At 49.5% G+C, this 21,600-nt stretch overlaps 1 protein-coding gene across 1 annotated transcript in view; it reads left to right on the top strand.

The window, feature by feature from the left end:
* The window catches only part of MACROD2 (mono-ADP ribosylhydrolase 2), an 857,094-nt gene extending 840,952 nt beyond the window's left edge, over nucleotides 1–16,142 (top strand). Inside the window, exons 17-19 of the mRNA XM_032183905.1 lie at nucleotides 8,442–8,525; nucleotides 14,135–14,203; nucleotides 16,037–16,142. Of these exons, the coding sequence (XP_032039796.1) occupies nucleotides 8,442–8,525; nucleotides 14,135–14,196 (146 nt within the window). The 3' untranslated portion in view covers nucleotides 14,197–14,203; nucleotides 16,037–16,142. The remainder of the gene's footprint in view (nucleotides 1–8,441; nucleotides 8,526–14,134; nucleotides 14,204–16,036) is intronic.
* The last annotated feature ends 5,458 nt before the right edge of the window (nucleotides 16,143–21,600 follow it).

The raw sequence follows: 21,600 nt of genomic DNA, 5'->3' as shown, positions 1-21,600 counted from the left end.
ATACGTTTGTTCTTCCCTCAGTTCCTTTCAAGCTGGCTAGCATTGGCAGGCTTAGCGCTGTAGAGGAGAAAGCCAGGCTTTCACTGGAGAATTGGGTGCAGCAATCAGCGTTAATGACACCCTCTGACAGTGAAAGCAGCCCGAATCTCCAGCAGCCAGATTTCAGCGATGGCTTTTCTCCATAGGGCACGTGGCGCTTCCCGAGCAGAGTGGGGAGCATCGCCGTCAGGAATGCATCCAGCACTGTCATCTGTCACTCAGCTGTCCCCTTTACAGAGGGAAAACTACCCCCAGCCATTTATTTACAAGAAATTTCCTACTGCCCTTGGAAGTAACTATATATGCATGCACACACATGCACGGGCAAGTGTGTGTATGTGCATTGCTCAGACATCTGTTACGTTTTGGGGAGTCACTGCCTAGGTCTGAAGCAACAGGTCTGAGAACAGAAACAGGTGAGGGCCTCAGTAGCAAAATTATGCCTTGACAGCAGATCTGTGTTAATCACCGTATAGTTGAAGCTGGCTGTACAGCTTCGGCTGTGAAAGAGTCAGAGCAGAACTCAGTATAAAAAGGAACACACGAAACAGCGTATAGTTCTTTAATTGTTTTTGAAAAAGGATCATTACCAAACATGCGTCTTGGTAGGGGAAAAAGATATGATGAGTATCACCTGTGAGGCCTTTGTTACTGAGTGCTGCCAATTACCACTTCTTTTCCAGCAAATGAGTTTCATATTCTGTTCAGCTTGGTTCTAGGAAGCTAGCAGGTTTATAAAAATGAAAACAGGGTGCTCGGCTGGGACCTGATGAGCCTTTAGAAAAGGAAGTGCTCTTTCTGACTAGCGAGATGTTTCAGCCAGGTGCGATGGATACTCTACTTCTGGTTACCCAGGGTTTTAGTAAGTGGGCTTCTTTGTTCTTTTTTTTTTTTTTTTTCTTTGCCCTCCCCCTCGCTTTCTCATGCTGGCTGTGGCATCTTTGCCTCAGAAAACATTTGCAAATTCCAGCAGGCCTGCGAGGTCCCATCCGGTAACAGGCCTTTGAACCTTGCCACCTCTGGCTGTTGAGAACATCCCATCCATTTTAAGCTGCAAAAGGCGGGTTGGATAAATTACAGGGAAGAGTCTCCTCTCTCACACAGTATTTTGTTGCTGCCTTTCAGGTGGAACCACACACCCTCCTTATTTACTCTTCCACTGCTCTTCCCTGCCACTTTGAAGCTCATTTTTCACATACTTGGCCGCAGGCCTCCTTGAAAAGGAAGCAAACAGTGTTTTCCAGGGCTCCTCTTTGACTCCACAGTAATCTCTTTCAGAAGCAGTGCCCCCAGAAATGAATGGTTGCGGTCGTAAGGGTGAGCAGCCCTGGCTACACTTTAAAAGACACTCAGGCAAAGCCTCCTTTTGTCCTGTGCTCGTGGTTCACCCTGTTGTTCTTGCCATCGTAGCCAGGGTTGGGGACTTTGTAAAAGATGTGGTGGCTTGTCCAAGAGTGTTTTAACGTTTGACGGGGACTTTTGTCTCTTCCAGTTCTCGAGCAACTCTCTATTTGTGTCCTCTCAGGCTCTTACCCTCTGCCTCACCACCCATTCCGTATGATTTCTCTTTCTTCTAATTATCACTTCCATCCCCTCCCAAAGCCTGCCTAGTTCTGGTACAGCTGCTCAGGCTGAGGATCAATGTGACCTCTTCTGTCGGGGTGGCTCCTGTAGAGGGGAATGGAAAATCTCTGCACCATTCCTGGAATAAATAGCGCCATGTTCTGACAAACCCATCCTGCTTGTGAGATCTGGGACCTCTTTGCTTTCACAGTCTTGCTTTGCTGTAGCTGCACCAGGATTATTTGAAATGTTCAGAAAGCATGGTGAACGTGAGGTGGCAAGGGAGATTGAAGGGGCATGGTGCATGCCGATGGAAAATGCAGTGGCAGCGCGGGCTGTTCAGGTGTTTGCGATGGAGGGGAAAGCAAGGCCTACTGAAGATACCAGGCACCTGGGTCAGCTCTTCAAAATTAAGGATCCGAGCCCTCACCCCAGATTAGTGGCTCAGGGAGGGGTTCAACCTGCTGTGCAAGAGTATCTGGAGACAGACTAGAAGCCTGGCAGTGTGTGTGGTGTGATGGGGATGGATGTGCTTGTATCATTCGGGCAGGCAGTGGTTGCTCAGCAGGCTTGTTCCAGTAACCTAGAGAGCAGAAAAATGTTTCCAAATGCCCAAAAGTTGGTTCTCCCCGGTGGAAGCTGAGCCTCGGGAGACCTGGAGGGTTCCTCTGGCTTACGTGAAGAGATCCTCCAGTGCTGCAGTTCCTCACACCATCTTTACCATCAGGGTGCTGGTGATCAGGAACTGAACTCCATAACTCAGGAATTTCGGTAAGTGGTCAGAAGTGGCAGGGGAAATGACAGAATGGGGAAGAAAGGAAAATAATCATTCCTAGAGACCTCTGTGTTTTGAGAATACCTACACTTTTTGTAAGACCTCTGAGCATGCTATCTGCCTCATTTTCAGTCAGGCAAATAGCGCACAGGAGACTTGAAAGCAGTTCGGGCCAGGTAATCTCCTGGTTTGAATACTACCAGGCAACATTTTAGTTAGGTTAGCAGACAGTAGTTGAAGAATGCGATAAAAGCCTCCGGGTGCTCCATTTCTGATATTCCCTGCCATAGGGCTCTTCTCTGATGAAAGGTTTCACAGAAAGAGCATCTGGAAAACAGCACTGTGGCCTTTCTGTCAGAGTAAAAACTCAGAAAGGCCTTTTCTTAAAATGACATGCCCTTGCATTCATCAAGGGCCTGCTGCGTGCAGGTTTATCCTGTTGTGGCAGAGAGACAAAGGATACAAAGAGCTCCTGATGGGCATTAGTGATTTTAGAGACGCCCAATTTGTAAGGGTCTTTTGGGCTGTATTGCTGTGAGACACTCCTCCCTGCGCTCCCATTTCCACCTTTAGGGAAAAGGAGGCATAAGGAGATTTCCTAAGAGTATGTTTAGGAAAGAACTGGAAGGGGATAGCAATAAGTGGATCTAGGAGACTTTTAAGTCGCATTCAAAAAGTTGCAGTACAGCTTGAGCTGGAAAGAACAGTGACTGGAAGCAGTGCGATGCCTTTAGGCACAGATGCACGCGCAAACACAGAGGCGACACAATGCACACTGCACTGGAGGGACAGGGAGCCTCACAGCACTGGTTACCCTAGGAGACAAAGCCAAGATGCCAAAAGGGATGATAAATGCTCCCTTTAATGATGAAGGGGCTGTGAATCCTGATAGCCTGCACGTGGCATTATGAAATGATGCTCAGCTCCTTCCAAAGCCTGGTGAAGCTGGCTTCCCAGCCAGTACACCTTCCTCTGAAATCTCGAGATTTCATTTTCATCTCCAGGGTGTCTAATTACCAGGGAGTTCTTTGATCAAGCTAAAATATTCCAGAGGTAACAGATGGAGATGTTTATTGTTTGTGAAGCTGCACTGATCGCACCTCATACTCGACCTGGGCATCGTGGAAGGATGGCGAGGGAGAAACTGTCCTCGATCATCAGCATAACAAAATTAAGATGGGCCACGAGTGCTGTGATTTAGAGCCCTGAGAGCAGCAGGTGGGGGTGGTTTTGCACATAGAGCCATACATGAAGAGATCATAAATCTTTTTTGTGAGAGAATTTGGTCTGGCTGAAAGGGTCACTCGTGCCAGATGGAGGTGGTGAATAGGAGTCAAACCAGGCCCCTTAGTTCCTGAGTGAAACGGCGTTTATGCTACTAAAATACAGCAGTAAACAAAGCCCGTGAAGGCTTGACAGTAACATTAGCAAACGGCTACAGTGAAATGACTGGGAAGAAGGGAAAAACAGCCCTGGCTATTTGCAGAGCAAGAGAAATGGAACCGGTTTTGACAGATCAGACAATACAGCTCTGGGTCAGAAGAGCTTTGTCTTTCATTTTTGTGGCTGCGGATGAAAAATGGTGCCTTTGCACTGTAGCCGGAGAAATTCAGATTTTAACGAGCCTCTATTTCTCACTGTCTCCCAATTAGGGGAAGCATATTTACAGCTAAATGCAAAAACAATAAATTGTATTTCATGGCTCTGAATCAGGGAAATCTGGATCGCTCAGAATAGCTACGATGTCGTTTTCACATTATGTAACCACGGAGGTGATTTTTTTCAAGGTATATAACCAGAGCAGAAGCAACTGCTAGGCAAATAATGTAATGAATGTCCCCCGGCTGCAAATCGTCCATGGACAGGATAGCATTTTGTTAGAAATCCTGCGGTGTTACCTGAAACCGTTGGGCAGAGGTTTTCCAGATGCAACAACTGTGCCGTTTTACTGGAAAAAAAATAGCCTAGCCTTGAACCATTGTGTTATTGGTAACTGTTTTTTCTTCAAGAGTTCAGAACGGTCCTAGGGCAAGGATTTCGCACGTGGTTGCAAGACGTCTAGGGTGGGGGATTTGTGAAGGTTTAAGTTATCTTGGTGTTGGCTGGTTGCACCGGCGCACCTCACTCATGCATGAAATCTCATATTCTGTTTGTCTTAAAGCTCGGCCCTGGCATTAGAAGAGGCTGGGAACTAATTGCAGAAATCCAGCCTCGTGCTTCAAAGCCCATCTGATAAGCCCTTGCTCGGGGCCGGCAGGAGGGCGCTGCCAAGGCGCAGCTTGGAGGCTGGGCTCTGCCAAGAGCACCTGATCTCCCCCGCTCCCTCAACAGCTAATGGTAAGAAATAACCCCCTGGGAGCTGGGCAGCTGAGAGCAGAAACCCAATTGCGGCACCTTCCAGGAATGAGATTCATTGATTCTAGAGAGACTGAGGTAGGATTTTGCTTTGAATTACCTGGGAGAGGAGCCTGCCTCTCTCTCCTGATTACAAAGGCACTCCTCAGTATACAGCAAAGCCTTGCTGATGATCGGGCAAAAATGAGTTTTTATGGATCGCTCTGCATTATAGCTTCTAAGCCCACGTAGTTGCCCGATTTCATCGCTCGATATAGATATAAGCCTCGTGAGGAGGGAAAAGGAGGAGGGTTATGCTTTTCACTTATCAATTTATCAGGAGCATGGGGAAGCGACAGATATCTGACCTCTGTAGTCAGGTACTTTTAGAATTGATGCTAACAGACCACAAACACATCTTCATTTTAATGTCGTGCATTGCACCTCAACTGGGAGCTGTGCTTCCCAGAGAAAGAGTGGCAGGGTAGCTGGAACCACGTGGAACCGCGGACAGATTGTGACCGTAAAGGAGAAAAAAAAGATGAAATCAGAGCACAGAGATTTCTATCTCCCTAGTAAATATTTATCTTGTGTGTTTAAAAAGGGTGGGAGCCTCTCTTACCTGCACCAGAATCCAGTTGTCACCCACGGCTTTGCTAGCTCTGTAGGCAGCCTACAAAGGGCTGGGGCAATGAGCTCTGTCAGGAGCATGATTGGAAATGGTAATTGGAATTGAAAGGGGCATCTCCCAGGCTTCTTCTGAGTCCGTAACGCTCAGCTCCCGCTCAGAGACCCAAAATACCTTGCTTGTTTGTGCTCTAACCTGCAGCGATCGAAACCAGTGGGGGGCAGGGGAGGCCTCTGGAATAAATTGGCTGTCAAGGCGGTTCTGGTCTGGTTCAGATTCTGCCGCTTTTGTGAAATAGGCTTGCTTCTGCAAGGCGCTCAGTTTTATGGCACGGCAGGGGAGAAGCTTTGTGGATCATACCCTTTCCACATACGTGTCAGGGTAGAGACTACAGCTACCCCCCACCCACAAGAAGAGCAAGGGAAGAGATGAAGGTTTACGTTAAAAGAGTTTGAAAGTCTTCCCTAAGATCAGCTGGTACAGTGTACAAACGTCCTTGCAAAGCTCCCAGTGGTACTCAGTTTTGCTAAGGATTAAAATATCGTCTGCCTTTTTTTGTCCCTGAATGTTGTTTCTCGCTATCGTGTTCTTGCTCACAATATGCAACAATCAACATATGCCATGAAAATCATGATGTGGCCATAATCCAGTCCCCGAAGGGGTGGGAATTCAACTATTTGGTCTCGGGAGGAAGGGGAAAACACAGATCAAGCCACTAGTGTTCTTCTGACAAAGTTCATGGCCCTGAACCTTGTGAAAGGTCATCTGGCCGATTTGCTGCTGCTGTTGTAGCCCCCTTTCTGGCCTCAGCTTTTGGTATTGAGGGCCCTCAATGCCTTCCACTCCCTGCACCAGCAGCCCCAATTAGCACACATGTGCACGTGCACACCCAAACACGCACACGCGTGCTCAAGGTGCCGGGGCTTTAATTAGGCTCTGTCCTCAGCTAGCATCATGCCAATAATCCTTTGCACCTGTCAGCTGCATGAGAGGTTTCTGAAATTGAAAGTGAGAAACCTTTTGGCAGCGCAGGGCAGCCAGGCATGCCGGCTAGTTAATGGGAGATCTTGGGATAGGGCTGGGGAGCTCCATGCAGGCGTCTTCAGAAGCTGCCAGCCGCCACGGTATCTCTAGCTGTTAGAGGAGCTGGGAGCCCAGACACAACCTGTCACATCGCATCTGCTTTATTTGGTTAATAGACGGTGTTTGAGAGGAGGCAAAGCCTGATTCAGAGGCATCAGCTGCCAGTCGGAGTGCGCTGGTGCTGAGCGAGAAGCCCGGATCCCCACAGGAGACGTCTGAGCGTCCCGGTGGGAAACGCTGCATTCGGCACGGGCTGCGCTGGTGGCGGGGCAGTAATTTTCCCCAAATGTTGTTCTGCGTACAGCTATTTCCCCAAGCTAATCAAAAAGGAGCAGAAATGAGATCTTTCAGAGTAGCTTCCTCAAAAAGGAGTGCTTTGATGGCTGCCCAGATTTCATGGTGAGTTTGCTCAAAGGAATCAGGCAGATTTCAAGTGTTACCATCCTTGTGCTTGGCAAATTCCTGGTGTGTGCGTACACACTTCCACGGTGGAGTGGCATGGGCTTACCCTCTGCACGAGCAAAGAAGAGCGATGGGCTTCTTGTTGTGTGAGAAACCTCAGGAGAAAACCAAGCTCGTTCTCCTCAGTTCCCGGGAGGAGCATCAGGGATCTGACGTGCGCGTGAAGTGGCCATCACCGGCATTCGCTGACGTGCCAAGTTCACCATCGCAGGCATTTTCAGGCATTTTGTGTGTTTGTGCGGGGCGGTGACTTACACCAGTGAGGAAGAGGTGAAACTGGTGGTATGGCGACCCACCAAAGGGCTTCTGCCATACAACTAAGATCTACTGAAAGGAGGAGTGACATCTCTCTGACTGTAAAGTCATCCATCGCCCTTTCCCCCACATTCACTGAAACGGTGAACCAAGCTTTCTGGTGGCTGCTTTTTGTTGGTTTCTGTATTTGCTGGCTCTTTGTTTCAGCATTTTCATGCTTAATAGAACTTCAGGAGCATGCTGGAAGTTGCCTGTGAGAGCCTTGCTGTCACAGGGAGCGTGGGGGAGACTACCGGCTCCATCAAGGTGTGTCGGCTTGCAGGTACATCAGAAGGAAAACTTCAATGGTAAATATGTGTTTAGGGACAAAACAAACAAAAATACAAAACCAAAACAAAATACAGTAGAACTCTACAGAAAAGGGACAGACTTTGAATGTGGGACTTTGTTTTATATCTGTTACTGAGGTGGTAAATGGTTTGTGCTCAAAAGGAAAGCGTTTATGAAGCATTCCAGTCCTTGCTACGCTGGGCTGTCTCGCAAGAGCAGCCTGAACGGCTCGATTGCTAAGCAACCAGCAGCTTGACATCCTGGCGTTGAACCGCGGGATAGGTGCAACAGGTTTACGGTGGCTGCAAAAGTCAAGAAGCACCCTGGTGGAAATCAACGAAAAACAGGCTTCTGAGTGCTCTGAATAGCAGAGCATGAGGAGAACTGTGTATGAAACTGCAAAAAAACATTTTTTTTCCCTTCATTTCAAATATTGTTAGGAGATTGAATCTAAGTTTCCAGGTAAGCCTGAGGCAGAAGAGATAAAAATGTGGAGTTTCAGCAATAAAATGCATTTTCCTACATTCAAATTCTGTTTTGCATCTGAACACCAGTGTATTTGAACTCTCACAGTATCTATTTTTATTCTGCTGGCTAGAGAAACTTGAGTGTGATTAGGTCCCCATCACATATAGCTGTTTATGAGCAAAGAGCTCCTTCGAAAATGATGAGGGAAAGGATGGCGGGGAGGCAGAAGCCCGCACTATGATGGGGTTTGCTATTTAGGAACGGGTGCAGACAACTGCAAATATTCGATCAATTATTTGCAAACCATGTTCCTCCCCCTATATCCTCTGCCCTTTTCCTTAACAGCTGCCTCAATGCAGCAGCAGAGTCTGCAAAGATAAGAGCGTGCCGGGAGAGAGAGAGAGAAAGAAAAAAAAAAAAACACACACACACTTGGCGAAGGTGAGAATTTTACATTCATTATGTACTTAAGTATAATATTTTCTCCTTTGGCTTGTCTTACAGGGATGCAAGAGGAGGAGGAAACTTCTGCAGAGCCAATGAAAGTTGAACTCACATGCGAAGCAGCAGAAGCTTCAAGTAATGATGGTTAAGTTGTTCTAATAGTTTAGTTGTCCTAAAGTGAATATGTAGCATAGCTTTCTAGCATTTGTCTGTACATTTCTCCTCAAAATAAGAGGTTTACAATGCCTTCCACCGAGTCCTCTGGGAGCTTATGTGATGTCTACTGTCACCTGTTAAGAGACTTATGCAAGTTCATGCAATGATTCCAGTTAGGTCTCTGATGTCTGGAGCCATGTTCCGAGTGTCCCATCAAGATACAGCAGAGTATGTTTCTCATGAAACGGAGTCCCTGGGACTTCTTGGAAGTCTGGTGGAAGTACCTTTCGGTGTCGTACCCCCACCTTGCTAATTGACTCTGTTTATCCGGTCGGTTGGTATATTCAGTCTGCCTGCCTTGTAACTCAACAGTAGTTTAGGCCTGCAAGAATTTTGTTTCACAGGTTGTTTTGGCCAGGATGTATCTGGTTTTGGAGAGTAGTCAGAAAGGAATAGTTCTGAAAATTTCTGAGCTAGTGTCTCTCTCTGTCAAGGGGTAGGAGTGTGAACTCTAATAGACATCAGGCTCCATCCAGCTCTGAGCTGACTTCCTTTCTCTTCTTCCTTGGAGTCCCAGCGTAGCTCAGGCTGGTAGAAAAGAGAAGTTCTCTCCCTAGAGCATGTACTGCTAACAGTACTATGATGATTTTGTGACCCAGCAGTGGTTCTGCTTGGATTTATGAACATTAGCAGCCCGAGTCTCCCGACTTGGAGCTTCATGAAGTTGTTCTGGTTGACACCTTCAGTAAGCGGGTGACCTAGCTGCCTGGCTGAGTACCGGGACCCTGCTCCAGCCCATCAGCAAGTAAACAAGAAAAAGGCCTTCTGTGCTCTTTCTGGACGGGATCAAGGCCCCAGTGCTTAGACTTTGGTGAGGTCAAAAATTTACCACCCTCACAGATGCACTCCTATAGCTGAACAGAACTACATCAGGAACTCTTTGGGTGCTCTTTGGGGACTCCAAAATGCAGTGTTCTCAGAATTGGGCTTTCCAGTCACCATCTTCTTAGTTATCCCAGAGTAGTCCCCTGTCTGTGGTGAAGACTGATTCCAAATCCACCCTTGAAACTCTTTGGCATTTATGTAATAACAATTCAAAGTGTACTTTTTCAGATCTCCAAGTTAGAAATACGACTATAAGAATGAGATAGTGATTATGCAAAGAACTGAATGCTGATTTCCTTTCTCTGCTGTCAGATCATGCTGCAGCATTTGAACTGGTGGCCGATGCTGATACTGGCTGTAGAGGAGCTTTTGCGATTTTAGAGAATGGAAGCATGCCTAATGGGTTTTGTTGCATTTGTTTTGTAAATAGTGGAGATTATGCTTTCGATAGTAAGCGTGCCAAATAAAGCCAAAACAGCCTTCTCTCCTCATCCCCCCATAACCGACCTGCCAAAAAATCTGTAGTTGCGTTATGTTGCTTTAATTTCTGATCCCTGGAGTGGCATGAGCTACTTACAGAAAACAAATTCATATTTATCAGAGGAGTGTCTGTAGGAATTTCCCGCTGGAAAGAGGAGCGATGGCACAGCTATCGTGATGCGCGCTGCAGCGCAGCACAGTGGGGTCAGCAGATGGCTTCTGAAGTGCCGATCTTTGTAGGTTTCTTTGTTTCCGTTCTTGCTCATCTCACAAAGTCTTCTACACATAGCTCATCCTGTAACTTTTCTGCAAACTTCCTGTTACATGAAGTGATGGGAAAAGTGTGTTTACTCAAGCTGCAGAAAAGTACTCTGCTCTCAAGGGAAGCCTTCACTCCTCCACAACTTAACAGAAGGTTGTTTTTCATGTGGTCATACAGTACACATTCAAAAAACTATTGCGTGATAAAAATAAAAAATTAAAAAAAAAAATGGAGGAAAGATCTAACTCCTCACGCTTTATCTGAAGCGTCAAGTTTCACTGTAAAAGCCCCCACATTTATAAATGGACAGGGAACATTTACAAAACCTAATAAGTTTCCCTTTGACAGTTGTTGTTATGTAAACTGCCTGTTTTTCCTCTGGACCCCTTCTATCGGAGCTCATCGCTCCGCAGCTGAAAGCCCAAGAGCAAATCACCGGCTGCCCCCTGGCAGCCCAGCTCTGTTTTTCAATCCCGTGTTCTGTGCCACAGGACAAAGCACTCCACAGATGCAGCGTTTAGAGAGATTAGCTAGATCTCAGCGTTGGTCCACCTAGCGAGCAGGGATGTAATGTAATGTGGCGATATATTTCCGAAATTCCTGGTCTCAGAAAGTTGGCTGTGATTGTCCATTGGGAAAGCTGCCTGATGGGCCAGGGCCGGGGGTGCACGTAAGCCTGAGTGGGCACAGAGAGACAGAGATGCAGGGCCCTGTTGCCAACGTACAGGTTGCTGTCGGCAACTGCAGCAAAGATCCTTGGTAATTAAATTTCTTCTACCCAGGACAGAGTTGCCAGTTAGTATTTTTAACGACGACAAAACCCACCATTGGCGACGGGTTTCCCAGGTGGTGTTTCTCTGTGAATGGGCAATTTTTTCTCTTCCACCAGAGCTGTGAAGATTACTAAGGTAACTGTTAATTTCCAGCTGGTATTAGGTGGCTTGAGCTCTTTACTCCTTTAATAATGGAGTTCTTTGCTTGCCTTTTTTATCCTGAGCCTGCGGAGCGCTGCGTCTTGACTTGCTGACACAATAGGAGAAAAGAAAAATGAGGCAGTGAGCTCAAAAGAGGCGTCAAACCCAAAACTTGAGCTTGTTTCTTAAGCCGCCACGAGCTGATGAGCTCGGCACCAGCACCCTGACCTTCTGTGGCTGACAGGAGCGATACAAAATCAAGATCTCAGCAGCTAACGCCGCCACGCGTTTCTGTTGTAGATGCAGTGCCCAAGGAAAAGGTATCCACCGAGTAAACAGGTGCACAGCTTTCATCGCGGCACAGCGGGTTCAATTCAAAATAGGTAATTTGCTTTCCTGAGCAGTCGGGAGTTACAGCTGAACGTGCTATCGCAGAGCTATATAGGTGGAAAGGGAAACATTGTTTAGGAAGCAGCTGAAGAAAGAGGTTACGTTTGCAAGAGTCTGACAGAGCTCCTATTTAAATCAACACAATCATACTTTTTGTCCTCTGCTGCCTGGGTCTACAGGGTAATATCCTCTGGGGGGAAACAGGCTGTCTCTCCTGGATGACTCTATGCTTACTTTTCCAGTCTCCCATTTACCCGTCTTCTCTGCTTAGATGCCGCGCTGTGATGCCCAACTACCTGACCTTTAAGCACGTAGTTGTCCCACAGGGTAGAGGCGGGATGCTGCAAAAGCACATCCACCCCTTCAGCTGCCGGGCTCTGGCAAGTGCAAGCCATGTGCCAGGGTATTTTATTGTCCTCTTGCGGGGAGCTTGCTTGCTTTTGAGGGGAAGCCATTCCCCAGGCTTCGCTTGAGAGCTGTTAAGCAGCTTGATGGATGGAGAGAGGAGAAGCAGACAGGCCCTCCCCTGCAGGCAAGAATTGAATCAGAGAACAGATAGGAGGAGTGCAGAGAGATGTCCGTCTCCATCACACGGAAACGTCTGCTCCTGCTGTAGCAAGCCCTGCACAAAGGTGCGGAAGGGGCAGCAGGTAAAACTGAGTGTAGGTGGTGGGCAGCCTCCTGGAGCTGGAGCACCTGGCTGAGCTGGTGGCCGTCGTAGCACATTACTGTCGGCGCAGAAGGCTGTTGACATGAGGTGGCCGTTCAGCACCTCTAAAAATGTTGGGGAAGCAGTAAGAAGGGCACTGTGGGCTTGCGACGTGATCGAGCATAGCGCGTCGGGGCTAACCTGCTGGGAGGCAGCGTGGGTGGCAAGTCACGGCCCTTCGTACCCAGTGGTGGTCCTTCCATCTGCCCTCGTGGCAGGCTCTTCACGGCTGTGTTGTTTTTGGCCTAACCATAAAGGATTATGTTGGAAGCATCGTAGTGACATATCTAGCCTTCAGCGTGGGACTCAGTGGGACTCAGTGCTTCCTCCTGCCCTCCCACTGGCTGTAGGTGTCAGGGCTTCTCCAGGGCTCCACTGGGCATTTGTGCCACCCTCAGAGAGGTCCTGAGCGGTTTCCGACTCACCACCGTCAATGCAATGTGCTGTCTGCGGCAGTGGGGCCAACTGCTCATCCCTGTAGAATGGGAAAGGGTGGGAAGGAGGCGTGCTTGTTCAGCATGCCAGCAGGGCTTTGCCTCGGGTTGCAAAGGAAGCTTGTGTTTTGAGAAAGATCTTGGAGAAACATGAGCAAAGCCTGGTGGCACTGTCAGAAAACCAAGCCGGAGAAACCAGCCAGCTTAATAAGGCTGAGAAAGGCTGCTGTCATCGGTGTGCAGCGGCCTTCCCGTAAGGATTTTTTATTAAGTATCTGGCCTTTGCCATGCAGACACATAGGAGGAACGCGACCTCGTTCGGTGCGATGTGTGGCAGAGCTCCGCAGTCTGGAGCGGATGCTTTCCTTGTTATTCGCTCCATCCATCCAGGAAGCCGTTACGGGATACGTTCTGCGTACGGATAATGAATAATTTACAAGTAATCCATCAAAGTCCTAACAGGTGTGTTGATATGATATCAGTTTGGGAAGAGGTCATACCGCCTGGCTGGAAGTAGCTCCTAACTGTTGGCCCTTTGCTTCCCCTTGCCCCCCCTTAGTTCCCGAATCTTCTATTCGGGTGTGAGGGTTTTCCCTGACCCCCACATCAAACGACTCGTAATCCACAGCTGAGGCCACACCATCAAGCAAAGTTAAAAACAGAAAACAACAGTGAATGACCTCGATTGAATTCATTCCAGAACAAATACCAAATGTTTCTTCTGAAAATGCACGTGCTGAAGGAGCCCTCTTGTACGTGTACGTAGCCTAGCAAGGACTGGTCCGGCATGCCAGATCATGTAGATGTTGTTTTGGACAAAGATTGTACTGAAATTGACTTAAGCCTTCTCACATTTCAGTACTTCTGTACAGAAATAGAAGGTTGTCTGTGTAAACTGTTCGTAGGCGAGTAAATGAGTATGTGTAGGAAGATGATGCGGTTGCCCCTGTCTGCTCTCCCCGGCTCCTGCTGTCTGCAGTTCAAGAACAGCCGGAGGCAGAGGCAGTTTCTCTGTAATTAGAGATGGATCCACATCTGGCCCACGGCGTGGTCCGCATCCCGCTGGGGACGTTGTCAAAAGCCCGCGGACATTCAAATCAAAGGCTTTGCTATCTCAGCCGAAGGCTCCACACAGGGAATCCTCCTTTTTTTGCTTCTTGTGCAGGGGAGCTGAGGGATCCGCAGGCCTCGTTAGCATGGCCGATGTGAAAAATCTCCCTGTCAGATGCCAAAGAAACAATCGCGCATCTGTACAACCCCCTTGCTGCAGCACGGTGACGTGGCAGCAGCGACGGGCAAGGGTTAAGTCTGCATTTCCTGGCAAAACTCTAAATTGCCCTTTGGAGGGTCCTGTGTCTCTGTCGGTGGCCTGCAGAGACCAAGGAGGGTCAGTAAGCTCATGAGCTGGGCACCTCCACTAGGCGCCGGAGTGAAACTTCGGGCTCGGAGGGGTTATTATGCAATGGGATAAGCTGAATGGGTATGGTGGCTAGCGTGTGACAACTGTCCTGTTTTGCTTTCAGCTGAAATGAGTAGCCAAGGTGAGAGCAAGAAGGATCCCACAGAAAGCGTGCCAGAAGCGTAACCAACAGGTAAGGTGCTTACTGCTGTTTTCCCCCCAGCTTTCCATTCCAGTTCTACTTGAACACTTGCTCAGCAAATGACCGCAATTTAAGTTAGAGCTCACCAAAAAAGAAAAATGAAAAGGAAGATGGTGCTCCAAAGGAAAGAATTTGGCTCACAGGGCTTCTCGTGCACAAAAAGATAAAAATAGCTAGTAGGTTGGATTTGTCAAGTAGATATCATAGTAGCATTCTGCAGCGGTAATGGATTTTGACAGGGCCTGGTCCTAGACCGTTGGAAGGTGGGACAGCACGGAGAAGAGTAAGCGAGCTTAGGAAAAGGACAGGCAGCCTACACTGGCTGGTACAGAGTCCAGTTGCATACGGTCTGTGTTCTGGGAAGAACAGGTTCACGTCACGAGGGCTTTATTGCCCTCAGCTGTGCGATGCTTCACGTGGCTTGTAGCTGTGCTGCTGTAAAAACGAGGCCAAGGTAGCGAGCTGCTCTCTGGAGCCATGCAGATTCTTAAAGCTCTACTGTTTTATACACTGAATGACAGGTGGGTGCTAGCACAAGAGCATGCTACAGTGGTTATCACCGCCCTGAGATTTGTCACGGGTGTAAATGGCCTCACCCTTAAGTAAAAAAGAGCTGTGAGGGCACATCTCACTGTTCAAGTCCCAGGTGCACCCTCAACTACCAGAAGCGGTTGCGATTTCTCTCTCAAAATTAGAATTTCCAAGTGTTCATACGCAACCCTACCTCAGTGCAGGGCAACGGCGAGCTGCCGAAGTCGTATACAATGAGGTGTGTTATTTATGCTCAGAATAGGATTTCATGTAGCTCAGGACCTGATATAGAAGCTTTGCTACAATGGCAGCCGTCTCAGTGAGATTTGAAATAGAAGGCCTTATTAGTGAGCCTACCCCCTTGTCCTTGTCAGCGTTTTGACAGCGTGCCACCGTACCGCCAGAGCGAGAAATGCAGCCGACGGGGTCGCTGTGGAAACGTTCAGAGGCAAAACGAGAAGGCGCACTCACAATTAAAATACAGCTTCTGCAGCTCTTCCTTCCCCCTTCCTGAGCCTCTGTTTGCATGGTCTGTTAGGGAGAAGGACAAGAAACCAGTGAAATCTTCACTGTTAAAAATGCATTGAAAGGGTAATACCCTTGCATTGACTTAAGAAAAAAGTATCTTCTGGTTTCTGTTAGAGACCTGGTGATGAGGAAGCAGGGGAGAGGAAAGTAAAGAAAGGGTACTCTGGAGCAGGAAAAGTCACTCTGCACACAGCCCAGGAAAAACAGGCAGGTTTCCTTCTCGAAAAAGGCAGGAAACAGCAGATGGGCAATGGCTCGTGTGGACCAAAGAAAAGCCTCACTGATGCTTTCTGCCTCATCCTCGTGGAGGCAAATTATTGCCTTGAACTCGCAAGGGAATAAATGTGGATGTCAGGAGGAGGCCCCAGTTCCCCAAATAACACCAGGACTGAGCTCTGGCACAGGAATCAGAAGGTCAGCCAAGCCCAGCCAGCAAGCTGGTGTGATACACTGCGAGCAAAGGAGGGGACATATTCTGGCAGGTCACGGAATAGGTGCAGGCTACAGACCGTAGGCCACAGTACTGCCGAAACAGGCACCAAGCTGGCTGGGTCTCCCTTGGTGGGAGAGAGAGGAGCTGTGCCAACAAGAGATGCTGCAGAGGGAACTGTAGTTGTTACGTACACGTATATACTGCATACTCTGCACATGGTGGATAGCAGAATGCTAGGCTGCCGCGCTAGAAAGATGAGATGTGGGTCCCATGCAGCCTTGCTAACTGATGCCTTTTTTCTTTCTTTCTCTATTGTCTGCTGTGATGAACAGGAAGGATGCAGGAGATGAGAGACCAGACAAAACCCGAAGGGCAGGCGCTGACACCCTACGGCATCGTCCTTGGCAGAAAAGAGCACGCGGAGGTGCTCCGCGGGTTGGGAGGGAGGGAGCTTTGGGGAAGTGACTCTGCTTTAATTTCTCTTTGTCCTTCATCGCGTTTTGTTCTGTAAACCTGTTGGAAAGAAACACAACTTCCCAGGTCTAACGCTGTTTTGCAACTATCCCTGCAATTACAACAGTTTCTTCTGAACAAGTCCCTGTGTCGTACTGGGTCTCTCTTCCTCCTCCGTCATTTCGTTGGCCTGTCTCCAGGCCCCGTCCTTCTCTAGCATCCTTATCTTCTGTCCTGGTTGTGATACCCTCTGCAGGTGATGTTGTGTGTCTATTTCTGCCCTGCCCCACCCCTTTTATTAAACCAATCCCTAGGATACAAATGGAGGTTTACTTTGAGAACACAGACCGCCGCAGTGTGATCATCCCCAGGCACCGATAAAAAGAACCCTCCCTAGGGATCAGAAAGACGGGCCGCTCCCAAATCTGTCAAATACTGATAGGGACAGCCCTGTGTGTTGCCCACCTCCAGGCTTCTCAGCTCCTGGCACCTTCTGCCCAGGCCGAGCACTTGGTGGCTCCAAACCCTGCCCACTACAGGAGGTGCTGGCCGGATGCAGAGTGCGTGCCTGGGGCTGAGCTCACACACGAACTCTATCGTCTCGTTGACCCAAAGCCTCGGGATTTCCCCTGACCCTGCTGCTTGCCAGCCCGGAGGAGGTCTCTCTGGTGAGATAACAGTGAACCATGACCAGCTACCACACGGCTGGCCCTTCTGTGGTTCTCACAATGGAATAATGCGCGGGGCTCGAACGGTCAGCACCTGACTGCTTCCCAGGTAGGTCTGCACTCCTCCAAATCCACAGCCTGTAAGTGCCGTCTTTGGGTAGGGGGAGGCAACAGATCTTTCCCAGAGCCTGTGAGTGAAGGAGGAGAACAGGTTCTCTGCACTCAGAACACCTTTAGATAGGGCATCTGGCTTTAACAGCTTCACACGTATCTTGCATGAGCCCTGGTTACATTTTGTACTGCATATGCATGCCTTTTAAAAAAAAATAATTAAAAAAAAAAAAAAGGCACTATCCAAATAGATATTTGGATAAGGACATCTCCCCACCAATGTCAATTGCTTTGTTAGTGAATGTCACGTGGAAATTTGTAGAAAAGGAATAAAAGGTTTTTGCGTCATGCCCTCAACTGCGCCATCACTGGAATGGGCGGACAAAACACACGATGGAAGGAAGAGTGCTCTTCCCTCGGCACAGCCATTTGTTTCAGGACACACCGAACAGTTTTCAGGTGTTGCGGAAAGCGGGGCAGAGGCTTTTTCTCTTTCCATCAACCAGGCATAGGCGAAGATGTGTGCAGGTCCCCTCTTATGACGAGGCCAAGATTTCCATCATCAATCGGTGCATTCAGGGGTTTGTCTCTGTGCGCCAAATATCTTCTGGAGAAGGGCTAATTCACTGAAGTTCGGCCTTACATTTTTGAAAGGAAAGGAAGAAGGATTCAGATCTCCTGTGAAGAGCGAGCAATTTTCATCCCTCCCCTTTTTGTATAACACGAGGATGAGAGGAATGCCTCTGCTGTCACAGGTGGCAAAGAAGACTGCAATGAGGTGGCTTTGCACAGGCTGCTCGGAGCAGGTAAGGTGGAGAGGAAAGGACAAGAGGACAAGGTACACCTGATTGTAGGCCTGTAGTCTGTGGCTGGGTTGCTGCCTCCCTCTGAAACACATTTTGGGGAAGCTGTGCCTTGAGGCAAGCCAATGTCCCTGGGTTGGTACAACGGGGGTCACTCTTAGTCAGCAAAGGTGAAGGTGTGGGTGCCCCAGTCCCACTCGGCCCCTTGGTGACTTCATAAATGTTTTTCTCTCTTAAGGTGAGATGTTTTTTGTTTTGTTTCTTTCCTCTAAATAGAAGTGATGCTGAAATAGTCTAGGTTCTTACCCCATCTGAATTATCAGCAACCCCTGTGACGAAGGGGAAATGACTTTTCATTGCTTTGGAATTCACCGATAAAACCTTTTCCACAATGAATTCCCCCAACCCCCTCTTTTTTTGTGCAGGGGGAGTTGTCATCACAAGACAGCAGCTGAGCAGGGCAGGGGCCCAGGTCTGGGGTGGGAGGCCGGCTTCCCATGTAGACAAGGCAATAAAGCATCATCACCCTGGGCACTGCAGATGAGCGTAGCCTCAAGTCCAGTTGAGCACCCAAGAAGCCGAGGAGGGCTCCTGTGGGATCAGAGCCCGAGGTGGCCCTAAGGGCTCTCTTACGCTGATAGGACTTGGGGTCTATGGGGAGGGTTGGAGCGAGGCCTACCACTGCTCCCTGCTGTCCCCCAGTGCCACAGTGTGTGCTCTGGAGGGTGCAGGAGATGAGCAGAGGGGGAAGGTGCACTTGTGGTGAAGAGAGAGATAAACCTTGTGGGGTCTGCAGGGGGAGTAGGGGAGGTTGAAGGAGTGAGGCCCGGTTGTTGCCTCAGCCCTTCGCTGAGTCAGTACCTGCAGCCCCATCCTGGCTGTAGCCTGTAGCACTCTGATATGCCCCTGTTCATATCAGAGCCCATGCTGATACCCTCTAGCTACTTCCTCACCTACCCATTTCCAGCCTCGTGTGGTCAGCTTCACAGGCAGCTGGCTTGGAAACTCCTGTGTCTTACCTGGGCTTCACCCTGGGGTGCTGCCTTCTCAGCCAGGTAAATGCTGTGCCACGCATTAACTGCTGTAACTCTAGGACTACATAAAAATAAAATACTGAAAATAAAACGTGAATAGGAACCCAAAATTTGATAGAAACCACACATAAATACAGCAAGAAACCAAGAACAACCAACACACCAGTCCTCAGTACTTCTCTATTTCCTGTGGTGTTGTGGTTTAACCCGGCCGGCAATTAAACACCACACAGCCATTCACTCACCCTCCCTCTCTGGGATGGGGTAGAGAAACGGGAAAGTGAAGCCTGTGAGTTGAGATAAAGACATTTTATTAAGACAGGAAAATAACAACAACAACGATGATAATAGTACTACTACATGTAATGTGTACAAACAAGTGATGCACAATGCAATAGTTCACCACCCGCTGCCTGATGCCCAGCCAAACCCCGAGCAGTCCAGCCCCCCTCCCCCGGCTAGCCACCCCTATATATTGTTCAGCATGACCCCAGATGGGATGGAATACCCCTTTGGCCAATTTGGAGCAGCTGTCCTGGGCCTGTCCCCTCCCAGCTCCTGCTGCTCCCCCAGCCTGCCCGCTGGCAGGACAGAGTGAGAAGCTGAGATGTCCTTGGCTTGGTGTAAGCACTGCTCTGCAACAATTAAAACATCAGGGTATTATCAGCACTCTTCTCATCCTAAGCCAAAACACAGCATTCCACCAGCTACTAGGAAGAAAATTAACTCTGTCCTAACTGAAACCAGGACAGTAGGGAAAGGAGGAGAAAATACAGGGCGCTCTGTGTACAAATGCCTTCTCTTCCTTACGGGGAGGCCGCAGGCCATCCAGGCAGTGTTCCCCCATCCCCAGTACAACTGCCTGCTTTATTCTAACCTGGCTCTCTGCAGGAACACGGGCTGAAGTTCCCAAGAGCCTGATGTGCTCATACAGCAACATGGAAGCTGCTCCGCGCATTTACTTACAGTCAAACAAAACCAAATGCCACTTTGTCCTTATAAGCGACCAACAAAGGTCACTGATGTCTGTCGCTGGGGTTGGGGCCCCACTGCATGACGTCAGGCAGAATTCTGACCCAAAAATTGGACTGATTTCGGTCACACCAAGACTGAGCTTAACAATGTCCTTCAGCGTTTCCTTCAGGAGTATCTTTGCTGTTAAGGGAAGTGTCCCTGCAAATGACTTACACAACTGACACCACTTCAGCTGCTTTCATTCTTAGTAGAGTTTTGGGATTTCTTAGCTTTTCCTTAACTTTACCCTTTACCTGAAATAAAGTTCATTTCAATGAACTCATTTCACCTTTGCTGAGCAGCTGCCCTTGCAATTGCTTGATTCCCCTCCCCAGAATCACAACCCCTGGCTTTGGGCTTTTCCATGTTTATTTTTCACTTAGTTCTTCTTTCATGCTCCCACGGTGGGCAGAACAGCCGTGTCACCCTGAGCAGAGATGGAGGGCAGCCTCTCCCCTCCCAGCCACACACACAGGCAGTGATGGGGCACGCTCCTGGCCTCTCTCCCTCGGCGGGGAGCTCTCAGAGCCCTGCAGGGCAGGCAGCACAGCCCCAGCCACATCCCAGCACACTCCCACAGCCTGCTGGCACGGCCCCGCAGCCCTGTCCAAACACCAGGGCACCTTTGCCACCACCCAGCCCAGGCCTGGGCTGTGTATCCCCTGCTGCCCCCCCACCCCCGGTAACACCCTGCCCATGTCACAGCAGGCAGGGGGTGCCCCATGTCACAAAGGGGCAGGGATGGCCTTGGCCCTGCAGGGATGGCCCAGCCGCACTTGGGCCCTGCCATGGCTTCCCGTGCTGACGGGGAGGCTGCTCAGCTGCCTGCTCCTCTCCTGCGGCTCCAGCTCCACTCTGGACACAAACTCGAGCACAGGAACTCAGCTCCTCTCTCCTCAGGCCCTCGCCTCAAACAGCTCACAGCGCCCTACAGAACACTGAGCGAACAGAACCACCGCACACTGCCGGCTGCTCCTTTCCAGCACTGTGCTGGATAATTGTACACAACCTACAGGACAGGTAAGATGACCCCAACCCACACCCACCACAGTCCCCGGCAAGCAGGAAGGTGACACGATCGGGCCAGGATGGCAGTGACTGCTCCATCAGGACTACAGGACATGGACAGCCTCGGTGAGACGCTAGAGACTCTTGGGGACAGAGGCAGGGTCTGCCTGTGGTCACAGGGGGATGCTGCTCCTTTAGGTGCTCCTTCTCTTTCAGCCAGAAACACACAGCAATAGGACGAGACTACAGCACAGTCCTGGCCTCAATGCCCTCGACCACTGAGCTGAAAGGAAGAGCTGCCAATGCTCTCCAGGACAGGTAAGATCGCCCCAACCCACACCCACCACGTTCTCACAGCAAGCAGCCAGGTGACACGATCAGGCCAGGATGGCAGCGACCGCTCCATCAGGACAGTGGGACACGGATGGATGTGGTGAGACCTCGTGACCCTCGGGCACAGAGGCAGAGGCTCCCTGTGGTCACAGGGGGATGCTGCTCTCTTTGTTCTTTCTCTTATGAAAGCCAGACACACACACAGCGATGGGACCAGACCACCGCACACTCCTGGCAACTCTCCCCTTGAGAACTCAGGTGGACGGTAGAACTGCCAACGCTGCACAGGACAGATAAGCTATCCTCAATCCATTCCCCACCACCGCCTCACAGCATGCCAGAAGATGAGATGGTTGGGCTGTGATGGGCATCTCCTGGCCATCAGGGGGAATGTGAGATGGACGGACTTGGAGTGAGGCTGGGAGAGCCTCACACGAGGATGCAGGGGCTGACTCTGGCAACAGTCTGGGGC

The sequence above is a fragment of the Aythya fuligula genome, chromosome 3 (assembly GCF_009819795.1).
Source record: "Aythya fuligula isolate bAytFul2 chromosome 3, bAytFul2.pri, whole genome shotgun sequence".
In the NCBI taxonomy this organism is placed as follows: domain Eukaryota; kingdom Metazoa; phylum Chordata; class Aves; order Anseriformes; family Anatidae; genus Aythya; species Aythya fuligula.
Note: the sequence above shows the minus strand (reverse complement) of the source record. Positions and strands in the feature narration are given on the sequence as shown.